Source organism: Cloeon dipterum, chromosome X, assembly GCF_949628265.1.
Source record: "Cloeon dipterum chromosome X, ieCloDipt1.1, whole genome shotgun sequence".
NCBI lineage: Eukaryota > Metazoa > Arthropoda > Insecta > Ephemeroptera > Baetidae > Cloeon > Cloeon dipterum.
Genome location: NC_088790.1, coordinates 9481153 through 9499380, shown reverse-complemented (window position 1 = coordinate 9499380; position 18228 = coordinate 9481153). Strand labels below are relative to the sequence as shown.

The following is an 18228-nucleotide window of genomic DNA, read 5'->3' as shown; positions in this document are numbered from 1 at the left end:
CAAATATTAATTGATAATTTTACATTTAAACAAAAAAAATTATACAAAAAATTAATAATTTTCAAATAAATCAATTTTTAAAAATCCGACTAACAAGAAATTTACAACACAGAAAAACATGAATTTTTTATTGGCAATTATAAAAATTTTTAAGTAAAATTAATAGAGCTGACAATGAGAACTAGAGCCTGCTTTAGCAGTAACTCGTTTATAATTTTTCGATTATTTTCATATAATATAGTTTCGATAGGATAAGACTACGTAAGTTGTATTTAAAAATCTTGTAGATCTATCCTGCCGATTTTGCATCTAAATAACTGTAATGCAAATAACACTTTAAAGGCGTCAATAAGTAAATCGGCCCTTAGGAAAAATTATCTCAATATTTTACTAGCTCATATTTACAACCCACCATCGTGTTTCTGTCAATAATATTTTATCTCAACAGAAAAACCGACAAGAAGCAATTTTTATACGAATCTTGATCATTTTTCTCTATCAATAAACTTATAGTCAGCTTGACAATGCTGTCCAATGCTAGTTCCTCTTCCTCGCATATAAAGATTTATTCAATGGGGACTGGCTGTCAAGGGACTTTCTATTTTTAGCAAGACAAAATAACGGTTCACAAAATACAGATTATTCTTACACCTTGTAGCGTTCCAACTTGGTAGCTCTTTATTTCGTAAATTTGAATTTTTCCTTAGTGCGGGAGTTTATTTGAGTTAAAATAAAAATAATTCTTTTAAAGTCAGCCATCGAGCTATCACTCTTCTCTTTAACATCTTTTAAACCAGGCTACCAGAATTCGCACGCAGACTAGAATTGACATTGCTGCTCATAGGTGCAAAAGAGAATCGCCTGTGGAAAAGTTAGCACGGCTGGCTCATCGGAATGCAGAGCGAATTGCAATTATTAATACGGGAGCGGCGTCAGCTTGGGCGGAGCGCGTGCGGAGGGTAAATAATCGCGCACGCTGGTCATTGCGGTGCAGCGGGCGTGCGAAAAAAAAGCAAACAAAACGATCGGTCCGTCAGTGGGGCGAGCATAGCGAGAAGAAGTGCAGTAGAGTTAGTTGTTGCGGCTTAAAATAGCCTGGGCGCGTAGTCTCTCCACGTGACCATTTGTTGCCATGGCAACAGCCTTCGATGCCTCGATCATCTGGCTCTTCTCGATTCGCGCGCGGCAACAGATTGCAAAAAATGTATTCCTTCGTTCTTTCACGGCAGCCGCGGCGACACCCGCGGATGAGTGAGCGCAGAAAAACGAACGTTGCGACGGAAGCTTTTCTCCTGCTCCACACACACACAAAGCAGCGATGAATGGAGTGCATTTCTTGTCGCTCCATCACGGCGTCGTTCAGTGGCGCACAACATGTTCGATTTTTGTGTTTTTTTTCCACCGTTTGAAACGACAGCGACCTGAGAGCAGGCGCGGCCGGAGATTTTGATACAAAATATTTACGTGGTTATCCAACAACTGTTGCGTAACCAGAAAGTGTTTGGAATGCGCGATAATAAGAAATTCAAGCACCTCTCTTGATTTCGTGAGCATATCTCACAGCAAGTAAAACCAAACAAAGTCAAATATTTTTACTCGCAAGTTTTACAAAATTTTAAGAGGTTGGAAGACGTTTTTCAGACTAGATCAATATTTCCCTGAAAAGGAAAAATACAGTTGAGTTTTATTCAATGACATTTTTAACCATTATTATATATTTGACGATAAAAATTCCATTGAACATTATTTATTTTCATCCCTCTGTACTCACACCCATAGAATATTTTGGAAATAAAATTCAGTTAACTTATTTAGAGTAGTTGGTTTCGATCTAACATTTTGCAAGCCCACGATTTATTAATACATGATGTCAGTGCTCGTTAACGGGGCTTAAACAGATTAAGATCGATTAAAATTGAAGTTTTTTCATAGGCTCAATGGGAGCATTATAATTATATTGGTACACAACGACATACCACGCGTAGTTTTTATTTTAATTGTTTTGTTTTTAGATTAAAGGTGAAGTAATCCTGATGATCAAAAGAGGTATTTAAAAAATATATAAAAATATGTCAGTGTAGCGATTAGTTCCCCCAGAAAGCGTGGTTTCCGAAAACAAATCGATCTCTTTCAAGGCGAGTGCAACCTTGATTCGGGCGGTGTCGGTCGTCAAATTGAAAACTTTATCAGTCAAAACGGCGATTTCACCGCAGCGACAGCCTTGCAATCAATCCACTCTCTCCTGGAGTAATTAAAGGTGAACAAACTCGGCTGCAGAGAGACCAAGGACAAGCGCGCGGGAGACAATCAATCCTCCCCTTTCGCGCAATTCCATCTCTGCTCCTCTAGTTGAAAAGAAAACCTATGCGCCGCGCGCGATTGGGTCAGTGGGACTCAAGGTGAGCAACTCGAATTGTTGGCCGATTGTTGCTCTTCGCCTGGAAACAGCAGCAGCTTGGGCCAGCGGAACAGCACTGACTGAGCAAGCGCCGGGGGTGAACAACCCCTGTTGGTGCCACCCCCGAAGACGCGCCCGGGCTGGAAGCACGCGAGAGATTGCCCAATTTCTGGGCCTTCTTTTCAACCGCGGGGTAAATCTGTGGGTGACGATGCGGGACCACCAAGGGATCGACAAGCAGCGGGCGGGAATTGGGAGGCAGAGTGCCAGGAAATACACTTTGCGATAAACAAGCAAACAATTAGCCGCTCGGGTCAATCGACATCAAGGTGTGTGTTCTTCGTATTACTTCATCGCGCCGGCTGCGGGCCAAAATAAATGAGAGCCTCTCTGCTTGGGTGGTTTTTCTGGATTCATCCTCGGGACCTTTTTCTGGATAATGCGAGCGAACCTCTGAATAAAATTAAATGAGGACTCGGAAAACGCGCCAAAATGCAGTCAACGTAGCAACAAACCAAAGAGCCACAGTTTTATTCTAGCCATTGAATTGCGTTTTTGATTTTTCAGTCGCAAATTTCTGCGAAATTTCTCATAACGAACCCAAGCCGAGCCCCAAAATATCGATTTTTCGAAAAACGCAAAAACATTAAATTCCATCCCTAAAATTCAGAATTTCGGAAATTTTTTAAAATCCAAATTTTCTCTGAACGAGTCTCACCTGTGAAGCTAACGCATGTCCAAGTGGCCTCAGAATCGGTATCAGCTGCACATGGCGAGTCCGGAACCGAACTACATAGATTGGCACTCTCGGTTCTGGCTGGAGAAAGGGCTTGCCTGGCGCCGCGAGCACCCTTGGCGCCACTCACGGCGGCGCGCGCCCAGCGACGGCGACTCGGGGCGACAGGGCACGGCGGGGGCCGACGCGGGGCCGAATTTCCGCCGCTCTGGACAATTCGGACGCGGCTTGCACTCGCCCGAAACCCGATTGTAGGAATATTCGATAAACATGCATTGACGGGGGGCGGGGCCGGTGCCGTGCAACGCCGTAGGTGACACCACTGTCGCCTAACACGAGTTGCCCTGTCCCCAGTATGAGGGCTTGACAAGCTGCCATGTTTTAAATTATATTGGTTTCAAGTTGTTGTCTTAACTCGCACTACTTCAATGGATGACTGACATAACCTTTTCTCAAACAAAGAAATGACAATTATTGTTTAGGGTGTACGCTCAAGAGATATTTCAATCACGGAGTACTTAATATTTTTTGTGTGAAATTTAAAATTAAAGAAATTGCATAAATTTTTCAGTTAAGAAACATAGGTTTATTGTGAAAAAGGGAGATATGAGACTCATTTTGCTGTTTAAAATGAATAAGTTCTTGAATATCCGTAAATGCTTTACTGTATCCACTTTGTATAGAAACAAAGAGGCGATCCCACCCTCCATACCCCTCCGGTTTTTTAATCCACAGCACAGCTGTCTATCTGTCAAAACATTGTCAAGAGGGTCCTGAGAAATTCAGCTGGTGGCTCAAACTGTTTTGTGCTTAGTGCTATTTCGGGAAATTTCCTTTTATCCATTTTATCAAATAATAATAATTCATAAAATATATTAAAATGTCAACAGCCGGAAAACATCATTGTCTCATTGTGCTGCCAAGCTCCTCAGAAGGTTAAATTCTGTGTCAGTTTTAATCACTAAAATCCTAATCACATTATTTTTAATTTCAGGCGTGTCAGCACAGTCATTTATCCAATGTTTCACACTCACACATTCAGCATTTAGTGTGGCCATTGCCACTCCACAGGTTGGTGTATCATTAAAAAACTCTGAATATTACTAAAATACGAAATCTCTCAATTTTTCTAATGATTTTAAGGGTAAAAATCCTGAATTCATCAACATGGATGATCAAAGCCGGCGGTGGCTCAACGACTTCCGTTCAAAGCCATTCGCAATTCCACTCAGCCTGGACATAATCGACGTTAACCGATACTCAAGCATTGTCCTCCCACACGCTCCTGGGGCCACTCAGGATCTTGTCCATGACAAGGACTTGGGACAGCTGCTTTGTCAATTTGTCAGACACAAAAGTAACAGTTAATATTAGTTATTTGAAATTAAAGCGCTAATTGAAAATGGTTTCAAGAACTAGTCTGTGCAATTGGTATGGGAGTTTCTGGGCTTTTCTCAGCCAAGAAAGAGGAAGACCAAAAATGGGCATTCAAGTCATACTCATTGACAGGGGTAGGTATTTTAATATTTTTATTAAAAACACGCATTATAACTCACTTTTTAAATATTAAACAAAGAGAAATAAAAACAAATTGATTGATTGATTGACAAAGATAAAAAAATCAAGCCATTGCTAAACGGCATTTTTCTAAAATCTCCTAAGAATTGATGTCTTATTTAAGGCACTTAATTTAAATTCCCCTGAAAATTAAAATAATAATAATAATTATTATTCGTGCAGAACAATTTTCTTGGAAAAACACTGATGGAAAATTTGTGTTTTTTCTGTTACCTCTCTTACCATTTTTTCTATCAATTATTTTGTAAAACAATGTGGCCCTAAAGTGCGCAATTTTTTGTGTTGAAATTTATTAATTAATTATTTAATAATTCATTTTATTATTTACAGTCGTCAGTCCTGGAGTTGTGTCGCTACTCAAATTTTTCAACTCTGAAAGTAGTTCCTGAAGACATGGCGCGGGACCTAGGCGGTCATTTCTCAGCCAGTGGTGAGCCAGAAGCCGTTCACGTGTGTGTCGACAGAAATTTGGTCACGGGCCAAAACGAAGCCTCAACGCTGACAGCTGTGCAGAATCTCGTGCTGTTGGCTAACCAAAACCAAAGGTAGATATAGTGGGTTGAGTCTATCAAAATAATTTGCAGATCTGAACACATTCCGATTTTGTGAGAGCTCAAGTTTTCTTCCAACTCATATTTATGTTGTTGGGCCACTGAATATATATACAGATTTTAACTAATGGTGGAATCTCATTATATTTTGGTGAACATTATCATAGGATTAACTAAAGTATCTGAAAATGTTGGCTCAAGGGCTTTTGTAATGATTATGTGTATGCAATGAAAGTCGATTGTTACAAACAAATCTAATAATATTTACTTGACTTTTATTTCCATTGAACTAAAACGAGATGCTGCGACAATATAATTTATTACATAGTTAATAGAAGTGGCAGTACAATCGTTTTCAATGATGATCAACATAACCGAACAGCTTTTGTCGTGTGTGTGTGTGTTTGTTCTGTCAGGGGGTGGACCGTGAGTTATATTATGCTCTCTATGTTCTCCCATCGAATCAACAGTCGTATAACAATAATAACCAACAACTCGTTAAATCTATTTTGTCGTATTAATTACATTCTGATCAATTATGCGTTGATTGGTACAGCGAGTACGTAATTATACAGTATTATAAAGGAAGAAGTGAGTGAGTGAGTGTGCAGATGAGTTTGATGCAGGTTATGTGTGTGTATTATATTTTTTTCACGTGAGTGGGTCCAACAGAGTGTGGCTAAACAACAGTTATTACTTCTTTGTCTCATCTTCATCAATTAGTTGAGCAAACATTTTTCTAAGCACATTGAAATATGATCAATTTGTTAAAACTAGCAATCGCGATAAGCTTTTTTTGCGTATTTAAGATTACGATTCCAATCAAGTGGCAGATTTTTTTACAGCGATAAACAAACCAAGCTCACACCAAGGTCACTTTTAGCATGCGATATTTTTTTAGTTACAATGTAGTAGGCCCCTTTTAAAAATTGTAGTTGTGGAATCAAGCTTTCTGTGACCCCGGAATGGCATTTTCTATTTTAATTGTAAAAGAACAGGAATTGACTCGCAGGCTCAAGAGTGAAAAGAGCGTTTTTTCGTTTTCAATTTTGTTTCTCTTCAGAGATCAATAAACGAAACATTTACATCCTTTTAAATCCAGTCAGTTGCATTCCTCAGTCAGGTTAGAACAACAAACTGTAGCTTTTCGCACAGAGACAAAACAGACACACATCTCATTTTTACACTACCCTGCGTACTGCGTCATGATTCGTCCTAGGTTTTAAGTCCTCCGAGTATCCAAACAGACAAATTTCTTAATGCCATCACATTATCACACTGGAAATTGATATCTTCTGCTCATACTTCGTACTCTTAAAATGGAAAAAAATCAATGGGCTACAGCTGCAACAGAAAACATCAAAACGCGTGCTAAACGTACCAAGTAATAGCTGTGGTTTTTTAAATTTTTCGTCTTGTGGCGGTTATTGAGTTTGACATATGTATTTGACTGATATCCCTCTCATAATAAATATTATCTAGTCACATCACAATTAGTAATTTCATCTCACTATTTTTGCGTTTTTAAAATCTGCTTATATAACACGACTTCACTAGTGACATGGTTTTTGTTTTTGATATAATTTTCGTACTATTTATTTTCAGTATTGCTGCCGATCGAATTTTTAATTTTTCAAGACTGAATTTCGTCGTAATCAAATTAAATAAGCTTCTCACGGCTCATTTTAGATCAACAGATGCGTGTGCGTTTGAATTTCCCTGCTAATTTATGCGTGTGATATTGCTCGATTTGACATTATATTCTCACATCGAAATACTTAAAACCTCCAAAATTGATATGACGCTGAACTTACATATCGACAAATCAAAATGATATTTTTATATTCAATACATACGAGATAAGTGAAATGTTCTGGCTTATATGTGTCTCATTATTACATTTCTCTAAAACCATCGTACATGGACCCATTGAAACACAAAATATTATGCAAGATTGCTAATCCTCGCTAACACATCGTGTCCACTGCTTTTGCTACTGATAAATGGATTGATATAATTGCGTGTGTAAGAATGTAACGAGTTTACCTAACATGCGCCTCGAATGAACTCTAGTCTCAAAGTACACATCCCAGCATTGTACAAAATTAATTAACATTCTGCTCGTGATTTGATTCGTTACAGTAGTTTTAACAGTGATATATTCTGTTTTAGCGACCGTTTAAAAAATTTACCATTCAGCTCTTTTTACAAAAATAAAATCATTACCCAACAGGACGCTTAAACTATATTTGAGGATGGCTTGAACGAAGCAAATTAAACGTTAAAAACAATTCAATCGCACGCAATCTCCGGCTGGGCGTTTTTAACCCACAATTGGACTGATTTCTTGTTAGTTATAGATAGTATTGTTACTTTTTTGCTACCGCTGTGACTAAACTTTCTTTTTCGGATTCTATTTTTAATTATGACTTCAATACTCGCACACATTTTCAACAGTGTTATGAACCAATAATCCTTAAACATGGCATTTGTTTGTGACTTTCCCCTAATTCAATTAGCAAAATGCGTATTTTACATGAATTTCCTTGCAAGAGGTCACTAGCTCTATAACATTGTGTGTGTTTTTTTTTATATTATGTTATCCATACTTTCTTCGATTTTTATGTAAAATCAACAACGAGCAGTAGAATATACATTTTTGCAATATATATACTTTTAATAGCGGGTAAACAGTATTGATTCCTTTTGTCGCTTATTTGTATTTTTATTAAATACTCCGATACACCGTGTTATGTACAGATTTCTGATAGATTATTTTCGAGATTTCTTAATGATTAAGGTCAATTTCCTGGTCATTACACAGTAACGATGTATATATACTTTTGCGGTAATTTGTAAGACTTTTGTGAAATTTCGTTTTTGCAATTTGTGATTATAATTTGGCCAGGTTTTGAGTTGATTATTCATGTAATGATTGCGTCGTAATTATTGTTGAATACTTGACTATGCGTTTAAGATATAGAGAGAGATAGAAAGAGAGGAGTTCCCAATAAAAAGATTTTTTATAGAAAATTCGGGATGAGTCGAAATGGTTCGAGAGCGCGGAGGCCAGCGTTCAAATCCAAATTCGAATCTATTATTCATGCGGGATAAAATTACGTGAATGGAGGAAATAATAAAAAGATAAACTCAAAAGCTGCGCTTGACCTCCGCGTTAGATAAGGGGGTCGATGTGGCGCGTGTTTTTCGAAGGGGTTGGTTCAAACTGCTGTCCGGGAGCTGCAGGGGTAGGGTCACGAGGACAGGAGGCGGTAGTTGTGGAGCAAGTGGGCGACTATCACTACGAGGAGGCACGTGGCGGGGTCGGCGGCGCCCCTGAGCGACGCCGCGGCGCCGCCGCCGCTGCTCTCTGGCACCTTGACCTCGACATCGGCAATTTTGATGATGGAGAGCAGTTGGTGCGAGTGCACGTCGGCATGCTGTTTGTTGATCTTGTTGCTGAGCTCCTGCAGCGGCGCTGAGCACTCTTCCTGCAAGCACAAAACGCCGGCCAATTAGTCAACGCACAAAGAGGCCGGAGACGCGGAGACACGCAGCCGGCATACAGTGTCAAGGGTCAGCGGGTAGGGTTGCCAAGCGGCTAATTACCACGCCGCTTCCTTTCGTTCTTAATATGGTTCATGGTCGTCTGCAAAAAGCAATTTTACACCTGGTAAATTTTGAGTTACAACATTTCTTTAAACCAATTTAAATTTCGTTTTTAACCGTTGTATTGAAGTTAAATATAGAAAAATAATACTTATTTTGATTAAATAAAACCATTGAAAAATTGTAACTATGAAGTAATGCCAATTGGCAAAAATAAATTGAAGAACCTGATGACTGACATTTTTGGGCAGCCTAAATATATAGGCCAAAATTCAACTATTAATTGACACAAAAATTAAAAATTGCGACGTTTTGGCCATAAATTTAAACAGAATCGATTTTTTGTTTAATTCTTTTGCGCCTCCATCTGTTTATTATTATGATTCATTCATAGATTTGACGTACGTACTAAATTATAAAATAAACTTTTGTTTTTTAAAATATTTGTTTAGCGTGACTTGAGTAATATCTCATGATTTTTGCGATAAAATATCCAGGTTAGAAATCATAAGTTAAACCAATAATTTATTTTCTCTTGAAGTACTTGAGATTGATAAAAAAAAATATATTGCATGATGAAAACACCATTTTAAAGGCTTTCATATGCATCATGAATTGAAGTTAAGTATCCGAAAATTTAAAAGGTTGATGTTTGTATTACACTTAATGGTTCAGCTTTTTTTCATCTGTATATATAGATCCAGATAATGTTGATATGGTTTAATTTAACCAGGTTTTTCTGCTTGAATTTACATTTTTAAAGCTTTTAATAGTAAGCAAAAATTCGTTTTCATGATTTGGTCAGAACTGTATGACTAAAATTAAATAATGTGGTTCTTTTAGTTTTAAGAATAAATAAATCTTCAGTTCCAAAACTTTTTATATTAATGAACAGAGTTGTATTTTTAACTAGCACGAAGATATATATCGATGCCAAAACCACCATAAAATGAAACATAAATCCGACGAGCTTTCATTATTACCAGTTGCTGACTCAGCTGGTGCACCGCTTGAAAAATGGAAAAAATAAACACGGCTTAGCCTCGCCGGACTAAATCAAGAGGACCTGGTAATCCTATAGTTGGCAGCAGCAGCACCTGGACGCGCAAGCAAATTGATTTTGTCATTAAGCAGGCGACCCCTGCCGGCCCCGCTGTCGGTTCAGCGGGCAGAAATCCAACCGAACGTTAAATACAGGAGGGGCTAAAAAGTTAGTGCTGTTTGTTTCTTCTCAACCTTTTCAGGTGCGTGCGGGTGGAAATCATTTAAGAATTCATAGTGTCAGTACTCGTGGTGGGCAGGTGCACTTCCTGGCAATGTTTAATGGAAAAGTTGTTCCCAAGTTATTCGCGTTGCCGCAGCAAAGAGAGATGTGCTGCGTGGAATAAGGAACGAAATTTCCTCGTCGGCACGGGTCGTAAATAATGCGAATCTCGCGCTCGGTCAGAAGTTTACTTTTCCAGAACGCTCTGATGGAGCGAAAATCGTCATTTTGAATTATTTAGCTCGACTTTCACTACTTACTGAAGTGCCCCTTTATTAGAGCTCAGCGTTACTATTTCATTTCATTATCTATGCGAGGTGAGGAAAACTCGTGAAAATTGTTTTTATGTTCATGCGTTTGACAAGAGGGGGTTTTATTTGTCAAAGATTTCAATAGCCTGCAGCACGTTCGACATGAGTGCTATGCAGGTTGCATATCTCAAAATAAAATAGAAATGCCCAACATCTGAATAAATACTGATATTTAAACTGTTTGTCAATAGAGCTAAGTTTAATAATCCTCAAAGCCAGTCAAAAGTTTGATATTTTTTTATTCGTGCGTCACAACAGAAAAGTAAACAAATGTGGCTCCGTTTCGAATTTTTTATTTCCCATGTTTTTTTTTTTTTTTTTTTTTTGCTCTTTTTATCCTTGTCCGTCCGAGGACCGGGAAGGGCGCGCACTGCACTAGCACGAATGCTGAAACCCGGGTCCCAATAACACCGCGAACGGATAACATGGGCGCACCAGGCCGCACAGGGACCCAGCCCACTGAAGGGCCACTTGCCTCTGCACCGAGGACTGCATTGAAACGCTAGACATTTGTCCCGTGAAGCCAAATCACGCATGCTGGAAAGGTGCAAACCAGCAAGTAGCGAGTCGGCGCCGGTGCGCCTCCCAGCCCGTCGAGCAATTTGAGCAATTCGAGTCACTAAACTAACCACTTTTTGCCATCTCTGACATTGGGTAGCCAGTATTAGATCTCCGAACTGCTCAAATACCTCACATTGCTTTGACACTCCTGAGAGTGCCTTAACAATGCGAGCCAACGGGCTGGTTTTAGTGAGCTCAATATCTGTTTCAGCTCCTGAGGCATTATGACTGATAAAAAAACTCATACGCTAGTCATTTTTTTAATTTGGTGTTTTTTAATCTACACCTTAATATATCAACTAGATTTCCAATTAATACACGTATATGTTGCTTTGTATTTTAGTTTAAAATATCTCAATCTTGTAGAAAACTCTTAAGTTGTTCATAATTTTAAGGTTAAAGTAGAATAGAGATTTTTTAGGCAAAAAAAAGAGTTTTTACTGCAGCAGATGTAAACCTGCGGTCAAGACTGGCGAAAGTGGACAGGAGCAATTGGAATGCGAGTACACAAATGGCCGCGGGGGGCAAAACAGCACATTTGACTACGAGTGAACAGCAAACAACAGGAGCATGTGTGGTGGAAACACGGCTGCTCAACAAGGTCAGAGGCCGGGAGAGCGAGTTTACAGAGGCCATAAATCAAAATTTGCAGGCGCTCGCGCGCTAATTCAATTATCAGCAGTAAATTCTCATCTCTGCGGTTTTTCATCTCCGGCGGCGCGCGCGGAACGGCTGAATTAGCAAAGTACAAAAACAAGTATAGAGCTCGCGCACCCTAGAGTTGAGAGCTGAAATTAATTAATCTACTCTCCAACGTCCATTACGGCTTGATTGGAAAATACGCGTGCCTTTCAACAGCCTGCAATTGAATCTAAAATTAAGCATACTCTCGGAGCAATCAATTATTAAAATGATAAATTAGTTAAAATGGATTTGTTTATAACGACGTAATTTACTCTCTGATTAATGACTGCTGATCGTAAACAAGTTATTTCTAAATGGGTTTGACATTTCAAAAATTTGTATCACGTGACCCGTACACTAATTTAAATGTTAAATCTTTTAGATCAGCCAGCGGCTTCAAATATTCATGATGATGGAAGGTTAAAAATTTGACTTTTCGTGTCAAAGGTAAGTATTCATTTTTACCTGGTGCTATTTTTCCTGATTATATTTTTTATTGAAACACTAAATTAAAAATAATACCATTATAAGATTTTTAAATTTCTTGCTAGAAATAATTTTGTTCAAAACCAGTTTTTCGAATTCTGTATATAAATTATAAAAATCTTTTCATGTTGCCAAAATTCAGAGGACATTCACAACAATTTTATATTTCATTTTCACAAAAAAAAAATAAATAAAATATGAGATTGTTAGAAAAGCCATACACATGTCAAATGTTGCTTCAAGTATTTCTCATCCCTCATATTATAAATAATCTTGACCTATAAATTACAGTTGTACTGAAAGAAAGTTTATTGTGAATTAATTGGCATTATTTCCTTTAAAAATTTTCGTTCAAAAATTGTATAACTGTGGCGAAAAAAATAATTGAGCTCATCCAAAGAGAAGTACGGTACTTTAATTTATTATATCATGTCATTTATAGTTTCATCTTTTAACAATGCTTATTGGTATTATTTAATATCGCATATCGAAAGAAACTAATGTACTCTTCTTATTTTAATCATCAAATTGTGATGATTTTGTCGAGCTATTACCTTTTCATGCTGCAGCTGCTGGTATGGAGTTTTGGAGACGCCTTCCTTGGAGTAGGTGAAATTTTCATTCACCAGCTTCGCCACGAGGATCACGTTCTCCTTGGTAATGTTGTACAAAAAGAGCACGCACTCGCCCTGAAAAACGTGCATCAAGAGTTATTAATCGACAAAAAGTCATCTCGCCGCCGCGCGCGCCGATAATTATCGAGTTTGATGATGGCGAGGGCGGCCAGGGCATTCGACCCTAGGCTCCCGGCGGACAGGGGCGCAGGATTAATTTGCATTTCGCCCAACGCCGTCATCGGCTTAAAAATCACAAAGCAATTTTTTCGTGCTCCTGGTCCCATTAAGCGCGCAGCCGGCTAAATTCGGCACGCGCAATTTATACTGCAGTGTATTTTGACAATGAATAATTGCGAGCCGAGAACAAACAGCTCAGCACCTGATGAAAATTTCAACAGCATGCTAAAGGAAATAAATCTGAACGGACTGGCATCAAATCTGCCACTAATGTGCCTACACTTTACTCCTAATTTGCTTATCGTGATTGTAAAGTCCAAAATTGTGCTGAAATAAAAAAGTGGAAATTTTCAAACTGTGCAGGGCTGTATTTGCAAGAATTTTGACTGAAAACTGAAATGTAGCGTTTTCAAATGTTTGAAACTGGCGTTTAGGTTACTCCGGCTCTAATTCTATTTTTAATTTAGTGTGTCATAATTTTATTTAAAATCCAAAAGTCAATCGTTTGTATGGTAGGAAAACCGCGATATTTTTTCTTCGTTTTCAAATTAAAACATTTTTGTCTTCGTACGGTTCAAACCACTATCATTTAAACAGTTTATCACTTTATGCAAATTAATCATATATTCGTTTATAATCACGGCAACTGGTCGATTTAAATTAATATAAGTTATTTATGAAAAAAGGGGATTTTTAAAAATTTCATCTAACTGTTTGAGACTAATACCAGAGCAACAGTAAGAAGTGTGGAGAATGAACATTTTTACTATCCCCGTCAATGAGTTAAACGTCATTTCTTTAGAAATTTACTTTAGTTTTCATTTCTAATATAGTTTTTAAATTTTCTAGGGGAACCTTTTTGTGCAAAAATAAAATAGAAAACGTAAGGAAAAACTCGAGTTAGAGATTTGAGATCGAAACCTGAAATTTTTGCTGGCGCACCTTCGAGGGCGAGGAGGGTTCGAAGCGCATGACGTGTTGCAGCGCCTCGACGGAGTCGTGAATGGTGAGGTTGATGTGCGGCTTCAGCAGATTCTCGTCCACCTCGCTGTAGCCGAGGAACAAAAAGACGCCGTGTGGCAAGCTGTACGAGTCTGCAAAATGCGGGTGGAGAGCTCGTTTAAAATTGCTCGGGCTAATTGCTCGACGAGGAGCAGAGAGCACGCAGCCTAATCCCATTCCACGTCGGGATCGAGGCTTGCGCGGGGGCGACGCGCTGGAAAGAGGATTAATAATATTTGCCAACGAATATCGGATCGAAATTTTTCTGCTCATTAGCCGCGCACCAGCGACGACGACGGTAATTTGTGAGCTTTATCGATTCTGCTTGCAATCCTGATTATGAAATTTTATAGAGAGCTGGTGGACTGATGATTAGAATTTTGATTAAAACACGCAATCCTTGTCCAGGGCACTGTTATGAAATGTGAATTTGATATATGGTAAAATTACGGTTTAGATTTTCACGACTTTCCGTTTTTTGTTTGATTCTAAAAATAGATTCATAAAAATATTAAGTACCACGATGATTGTATTAACTTATTTAAGTTGCTGGTTTATATATGTACCCATCAAATTTAAATCTGTATAATGGTCCCAAAAGTTAAATTTTTGTATATTTTATTCTTTTTTATCCTGTAAGTTTAAAGTAAACAATTTAGAGAATTTAATAATACGGGCAATTTATAGAGCAATAAATTTTTCCCTTGGAAGACTGAAAATTTGTAATGTTTTGTTGAAGCATTTTTTTTCCATTTTATGGGAGAATTTTGCTGCGTTTCACCTGGGGTGGGCCGCATGCAGATGAATCTTCCTGAGTAGCACTTGCAGAGGCCCCTGTATGCCTGGTAGGCGGGTGCCGCGTGGTTATAAAATGCTAAATCAGTCTTGCACGGCGCCCGCTGGACGCACAGGGTGTTGCACACCAGCTGCTCACCCTCGTTGCACTGGCACAGCTCTGAGCACTCCTCCTCATTCTCACGGTACAGCTGCGGCGGAATGGAAACAAAACAGGTTTTTAGAATCTCACGCGCTCGCGGGTGTCGAGTTGTTTTAGCGCCGTTTGTGCGTTCACTCACCCTTTTGCCAGTGCCCTCTAGGATGTACTGGTCCTTTTGCTGCGGCCGCTGAACGATGCAGAACTCTGAAAATTACACGGAGTGAGATAATTTCACTGCTTCTGGAGAACTGTGTTTCTTTGTTACACGGGCGGAAATTTTTAATTGTTTTTGCTTTGTGCAGAAAATTGCTTCCTTTGTGACAGTCACTTAAATTAAAATTAGATCAAAGGTAAGTGAGATTTACGGCAATATCACCCGGTATAATTTCTTGCTTTTCAATATTGCCGCTTTGTGCGCGAAACGGAGGAAACAACTGCATGTAAGAGCTTTGTTAATGAGACTCGGGGCGACGGAGAGGCGGAGAAGACGTGGCAGGGACGTCGTCTCTTTCTATGCCCTTTGGCACTCATTCTTAATGAGCAATGAAACAATGTTAATTGTTCGCGAAGCTCGCAGATGGAAATAACGGCAAAACCAACAATTCGTCTGGAAAATACTGGAAAATGGGCTAACTAGAACAGAATGCCATTTTCTACTCACAAGGGGAGGTTAAGAGACGAAATGAACCAAGCTTAATTAAATCTTCACTTTGTCACCGCATCAATAGCTTGTTAGTTAGGTCAATCAAATTAGAATACAGTCATTTTGATATAAATTAAATTAAGTTTTAGCTTTTGTAAAAATTGATAAAATTAATTTTTTGTTGGTTTTTGGATCTTTGAGGAAATTTTTTAAAACAAATTGTAATATGTGATCAAAATATTGTTCCGAATTGATTTACTGTTTGTAAAATTCGCGAACGCAAATAAACAATATAAAATTAAAATGCCCTGACAAATATTATCAGCAATATGAATATGCACTTATTAAATTAAATTTTGAAAAGCAAGAGGCACCCGGTGTAACCTCTATGGTTATTTCCATGAGAATTTTGAAAAGCCAAAAATTACCCAATGACGATCGATTCATCTCGTCAAGGGTGAGAATATACCAAAAATCATTGCGATTGAACTTAAATTGTATTTTTAAATTGATTCAAAAGGTTGTTAACAAAGAATTTCTCGAATTAAAATTTAAAACTGGTGGTCCAGGTTATCATCGCAACAGTTAACACATTCGAGGAAAAAATCGAAAAAATCTGCCCTTGTTAAGGGGGGACACAGGTGTATCCTTGGTGGACTTAGACAATGTTTGGATGAAATACTAATTTTTTTATTTACTATTGTTGTTCATTTCTGAGTTTACATCCTTTATAACGTTTTAGTGAGTAAAGCAAAAATCAATAAAATAAGGAAACTAGAATAAAAGTCACAAGAAATACGTCAATTTTAAAGGGAGAAGAACGAATTCCGTTGTTTTCTTTCTTTTAGTAAATGTGTGCATTGATTAATAATTTATAAACACTCACTTGGCGGTTCGGTCGTTGTAGTGGGTAGGGTGGTCGTGGTAGTTGTGGGGGTGGTGGTCGGCTCGGTGGCCTCCGTGGTGACCACCGCGGCCTGCGTGGTGGTCGTGGTGGTGGTTGTCGTCGTCGTAGTCGTCGTCGACGTCGTGGGCAGCGACGCTGGCACGGGAACCGCTGGCGGCGCCGTCGGCCTCGTGGGGCGGGTCAGCGTCGGCATCGTGGAGGCTGCTGTCGGGGGCGGCGTCCGTGGCACGCCAAACGTTGGGGGCGTGGGCTGCGGCATCGGGGTCCACGCCGGCGTCTGCACCGGTGGCGGAGGGGGCGGCGGCGGTGCCGTCGTCGGGGGCGGCAGCATTGCCGCTATTTTGCTGGCTTGGAAGTCTCTCTGGGATTCGACTGCAACATGGTTTTCCGCTTAGAAAGTTACCATTTTCATGTGAAGAGCGGCATTTTTTTATTCCGGAACCTAACAACCTTGAAGGCCCAAAGTAAATATGAATATTAAAGGCATACTTTTGGGAGATTAGGCTATTTTTTTATTTTGGTTGATTTTTTCGGACATTAAATTTCTAGGAAAATCATAGGCTATATCAATTTGAACAGGAAATTTGCATTATATAGGTCTCTCCTTACCTTTCCAAAGGTAAAATGTTTTTGAAAAGTGAGAATTTTGAGGGTCATAATTTCTTGGCAGATTGATATTACTAAAAGACCAGGGATTATCAAGATTCGAAGCAGAATAATTTATATTTTGTCCATGCCGTAATGTACATATTTTAGATCATGATAGTTGATTAAAATTTAACACACTTATTTTTAAAACAATTTCATTTCTGAAGTGTTTCAGGAATATTCTATTAAATATTAAAAATAAAACAAGAATAACAAAATATTGAAAATAAAATCATTCGAGAATGGTAAATTCCAGGAAACGAATAAAACCCAAAAGTTATAACCAACGTAAAAGTAAAATATAAACTAAAATCATCTTTTTAGAACGTGACTGGAAATAAAAAAGGAGTCTCGCGCAGTTTTACTGAGGATGAAGAATGCAAAAAGCTGTGCATAGTTTTATGGCTCTCCAGCGATGATTTACGCTGCAAAGAACTCTAGAAGTTGGGAGAATGAAAGCGGCGCGAGAAGCGCGAAATTGGTTTCCTCTCGTGCGCGCGTAAAGTTATCACAAGCAATTGAAACAATCGTTTTTCCAATTAAACAGCCAGCCGCCTTAAAGTGCCGTGGCTGCTGCTTCTTTGTCTAACTACCCACGGCCGCGCCTCTCTTTGGCAAACTTTTAATAGCGGCTTATTTCTTGAAGAATAAGTGCCGCTTTTATTGCTTTAACCATTCAATTTTCCAGCAGTCCTCCGCGCTTTTTCTGCGGCATGCCAATTCGCTTCGGCACGCGTTCATACTGACCTACGCAGGGGTTGACCCAGAGCAGTCTTTGCCAGCCGAGGCAGTCGTAGAGCTGGGAGAAGTCGGTGCCCTTGCAGGCGCAGCTGGACCTCAGACTCGTGCCCAAGATGCCGAGCATCGCTTTCCGACACTCAGACGGCGAACCGGCGCACTTTTTCGTCACGCTGTCCACCGCACACGATTGTTCGTAGTACTCTAATTTCACTCTGAAAATTAACAGTTAATTTAGAGGCAAATATTTGTCAACTTCTACGTTATTAAAAAAGGAAATTTACTATATTAGACGGCTTTTTGATAAATTTAAAAAAATGGTTATAAATATATATTTAGACTTCATCCTTGTTACGGTAGATAATTTGAATTTCCTCTTAA

At 38.9% G+C, this 18228-nt stretch overlaps 3 protein-coding genes across 6 annotated transcripts in view; 1 reads left to right on the top strand and 2 right to left on the bottom strand.

Moving 5' to 3' along the window:
• Window positions 1–3407, bottom strand: part of SNF4Agamma (SNF4/AMP-activated protein kinase gamma subunit) — a 39862-nt gene extending 36455 nt beyond the window's left edge. The window contains exon 1 of the mRNA XM_065493338.1: window positions 3117–3407. The gene's annotated coding sequence lies outside the window, so the exon portion shown is untranslated. The remainder of the gene's footprint in view (window positions 1–3116) is intronic.
• A 456-nt stretch (window positions 3408–3863) lies between these two features.
• LOC135945569 (glutamine amidotransferase-like class 1 domain-containing protein 1) lies at window positions 3864–5524 on the top strand. Its single transcript, XM_065493345.1, has 5 exons — window positions 3864–4069; window positions 4129–4205; window positions 4278–4491; window positions 4548–4645; window positions 5043–5524. Exons 1-5 carry the CDS (start codon window positions 4015–4017, stop codon window positions 5259–5261), a joined length of 663 nt encoding a protein of 220 aa, XP_065349417.1. The 5' UTR covers window positions 3864–4014; the 3' UTR covers window positions 5262–5524.
• Window positions 5519–18228, bottom strand: part of Gfrl (Glial cell line-derived neurotrophic family receptor-like) — a 91738-nt gene continuing 79028 nt past the window's right edge. For 3 of the 4 annotated variants that reach the window (XM_065493334.1, XM_065493336.1, XM_065493337.1), the window contains exons 9-15: window positions 17857–18062; window positions 16441–16833; window positions 15051–15115; window positions 14756–14960; window positions 13894–14066; window positions 12733–12867; window positions 5519–8754 (exon numbers count right to left, since the gene is read on the bottom strand). In XM_065493334.1, the coding sequence (XP_065349406.1) occupies window positions 8518–8754; window positions 12733–12867; window positions 13894–14066; window positions 14756–14960; window positions 15051–15115; window positions 16441–16833; window positions 17857–18062 (1414 nt within the window). In that variant the 3' untranslated portion in view covers window positions 5519–8517. The remainder of the gene's footprint in view (window positions 8755–12732; window positions 12868–13893; window positions 14067–14755; window positions 14961–15050; window positions 15116–16440; window positions 16834–17856; window positions 18063–18228) is intronic. The other variant, XM_065493335.1, reaches the window with a different exon arrangement.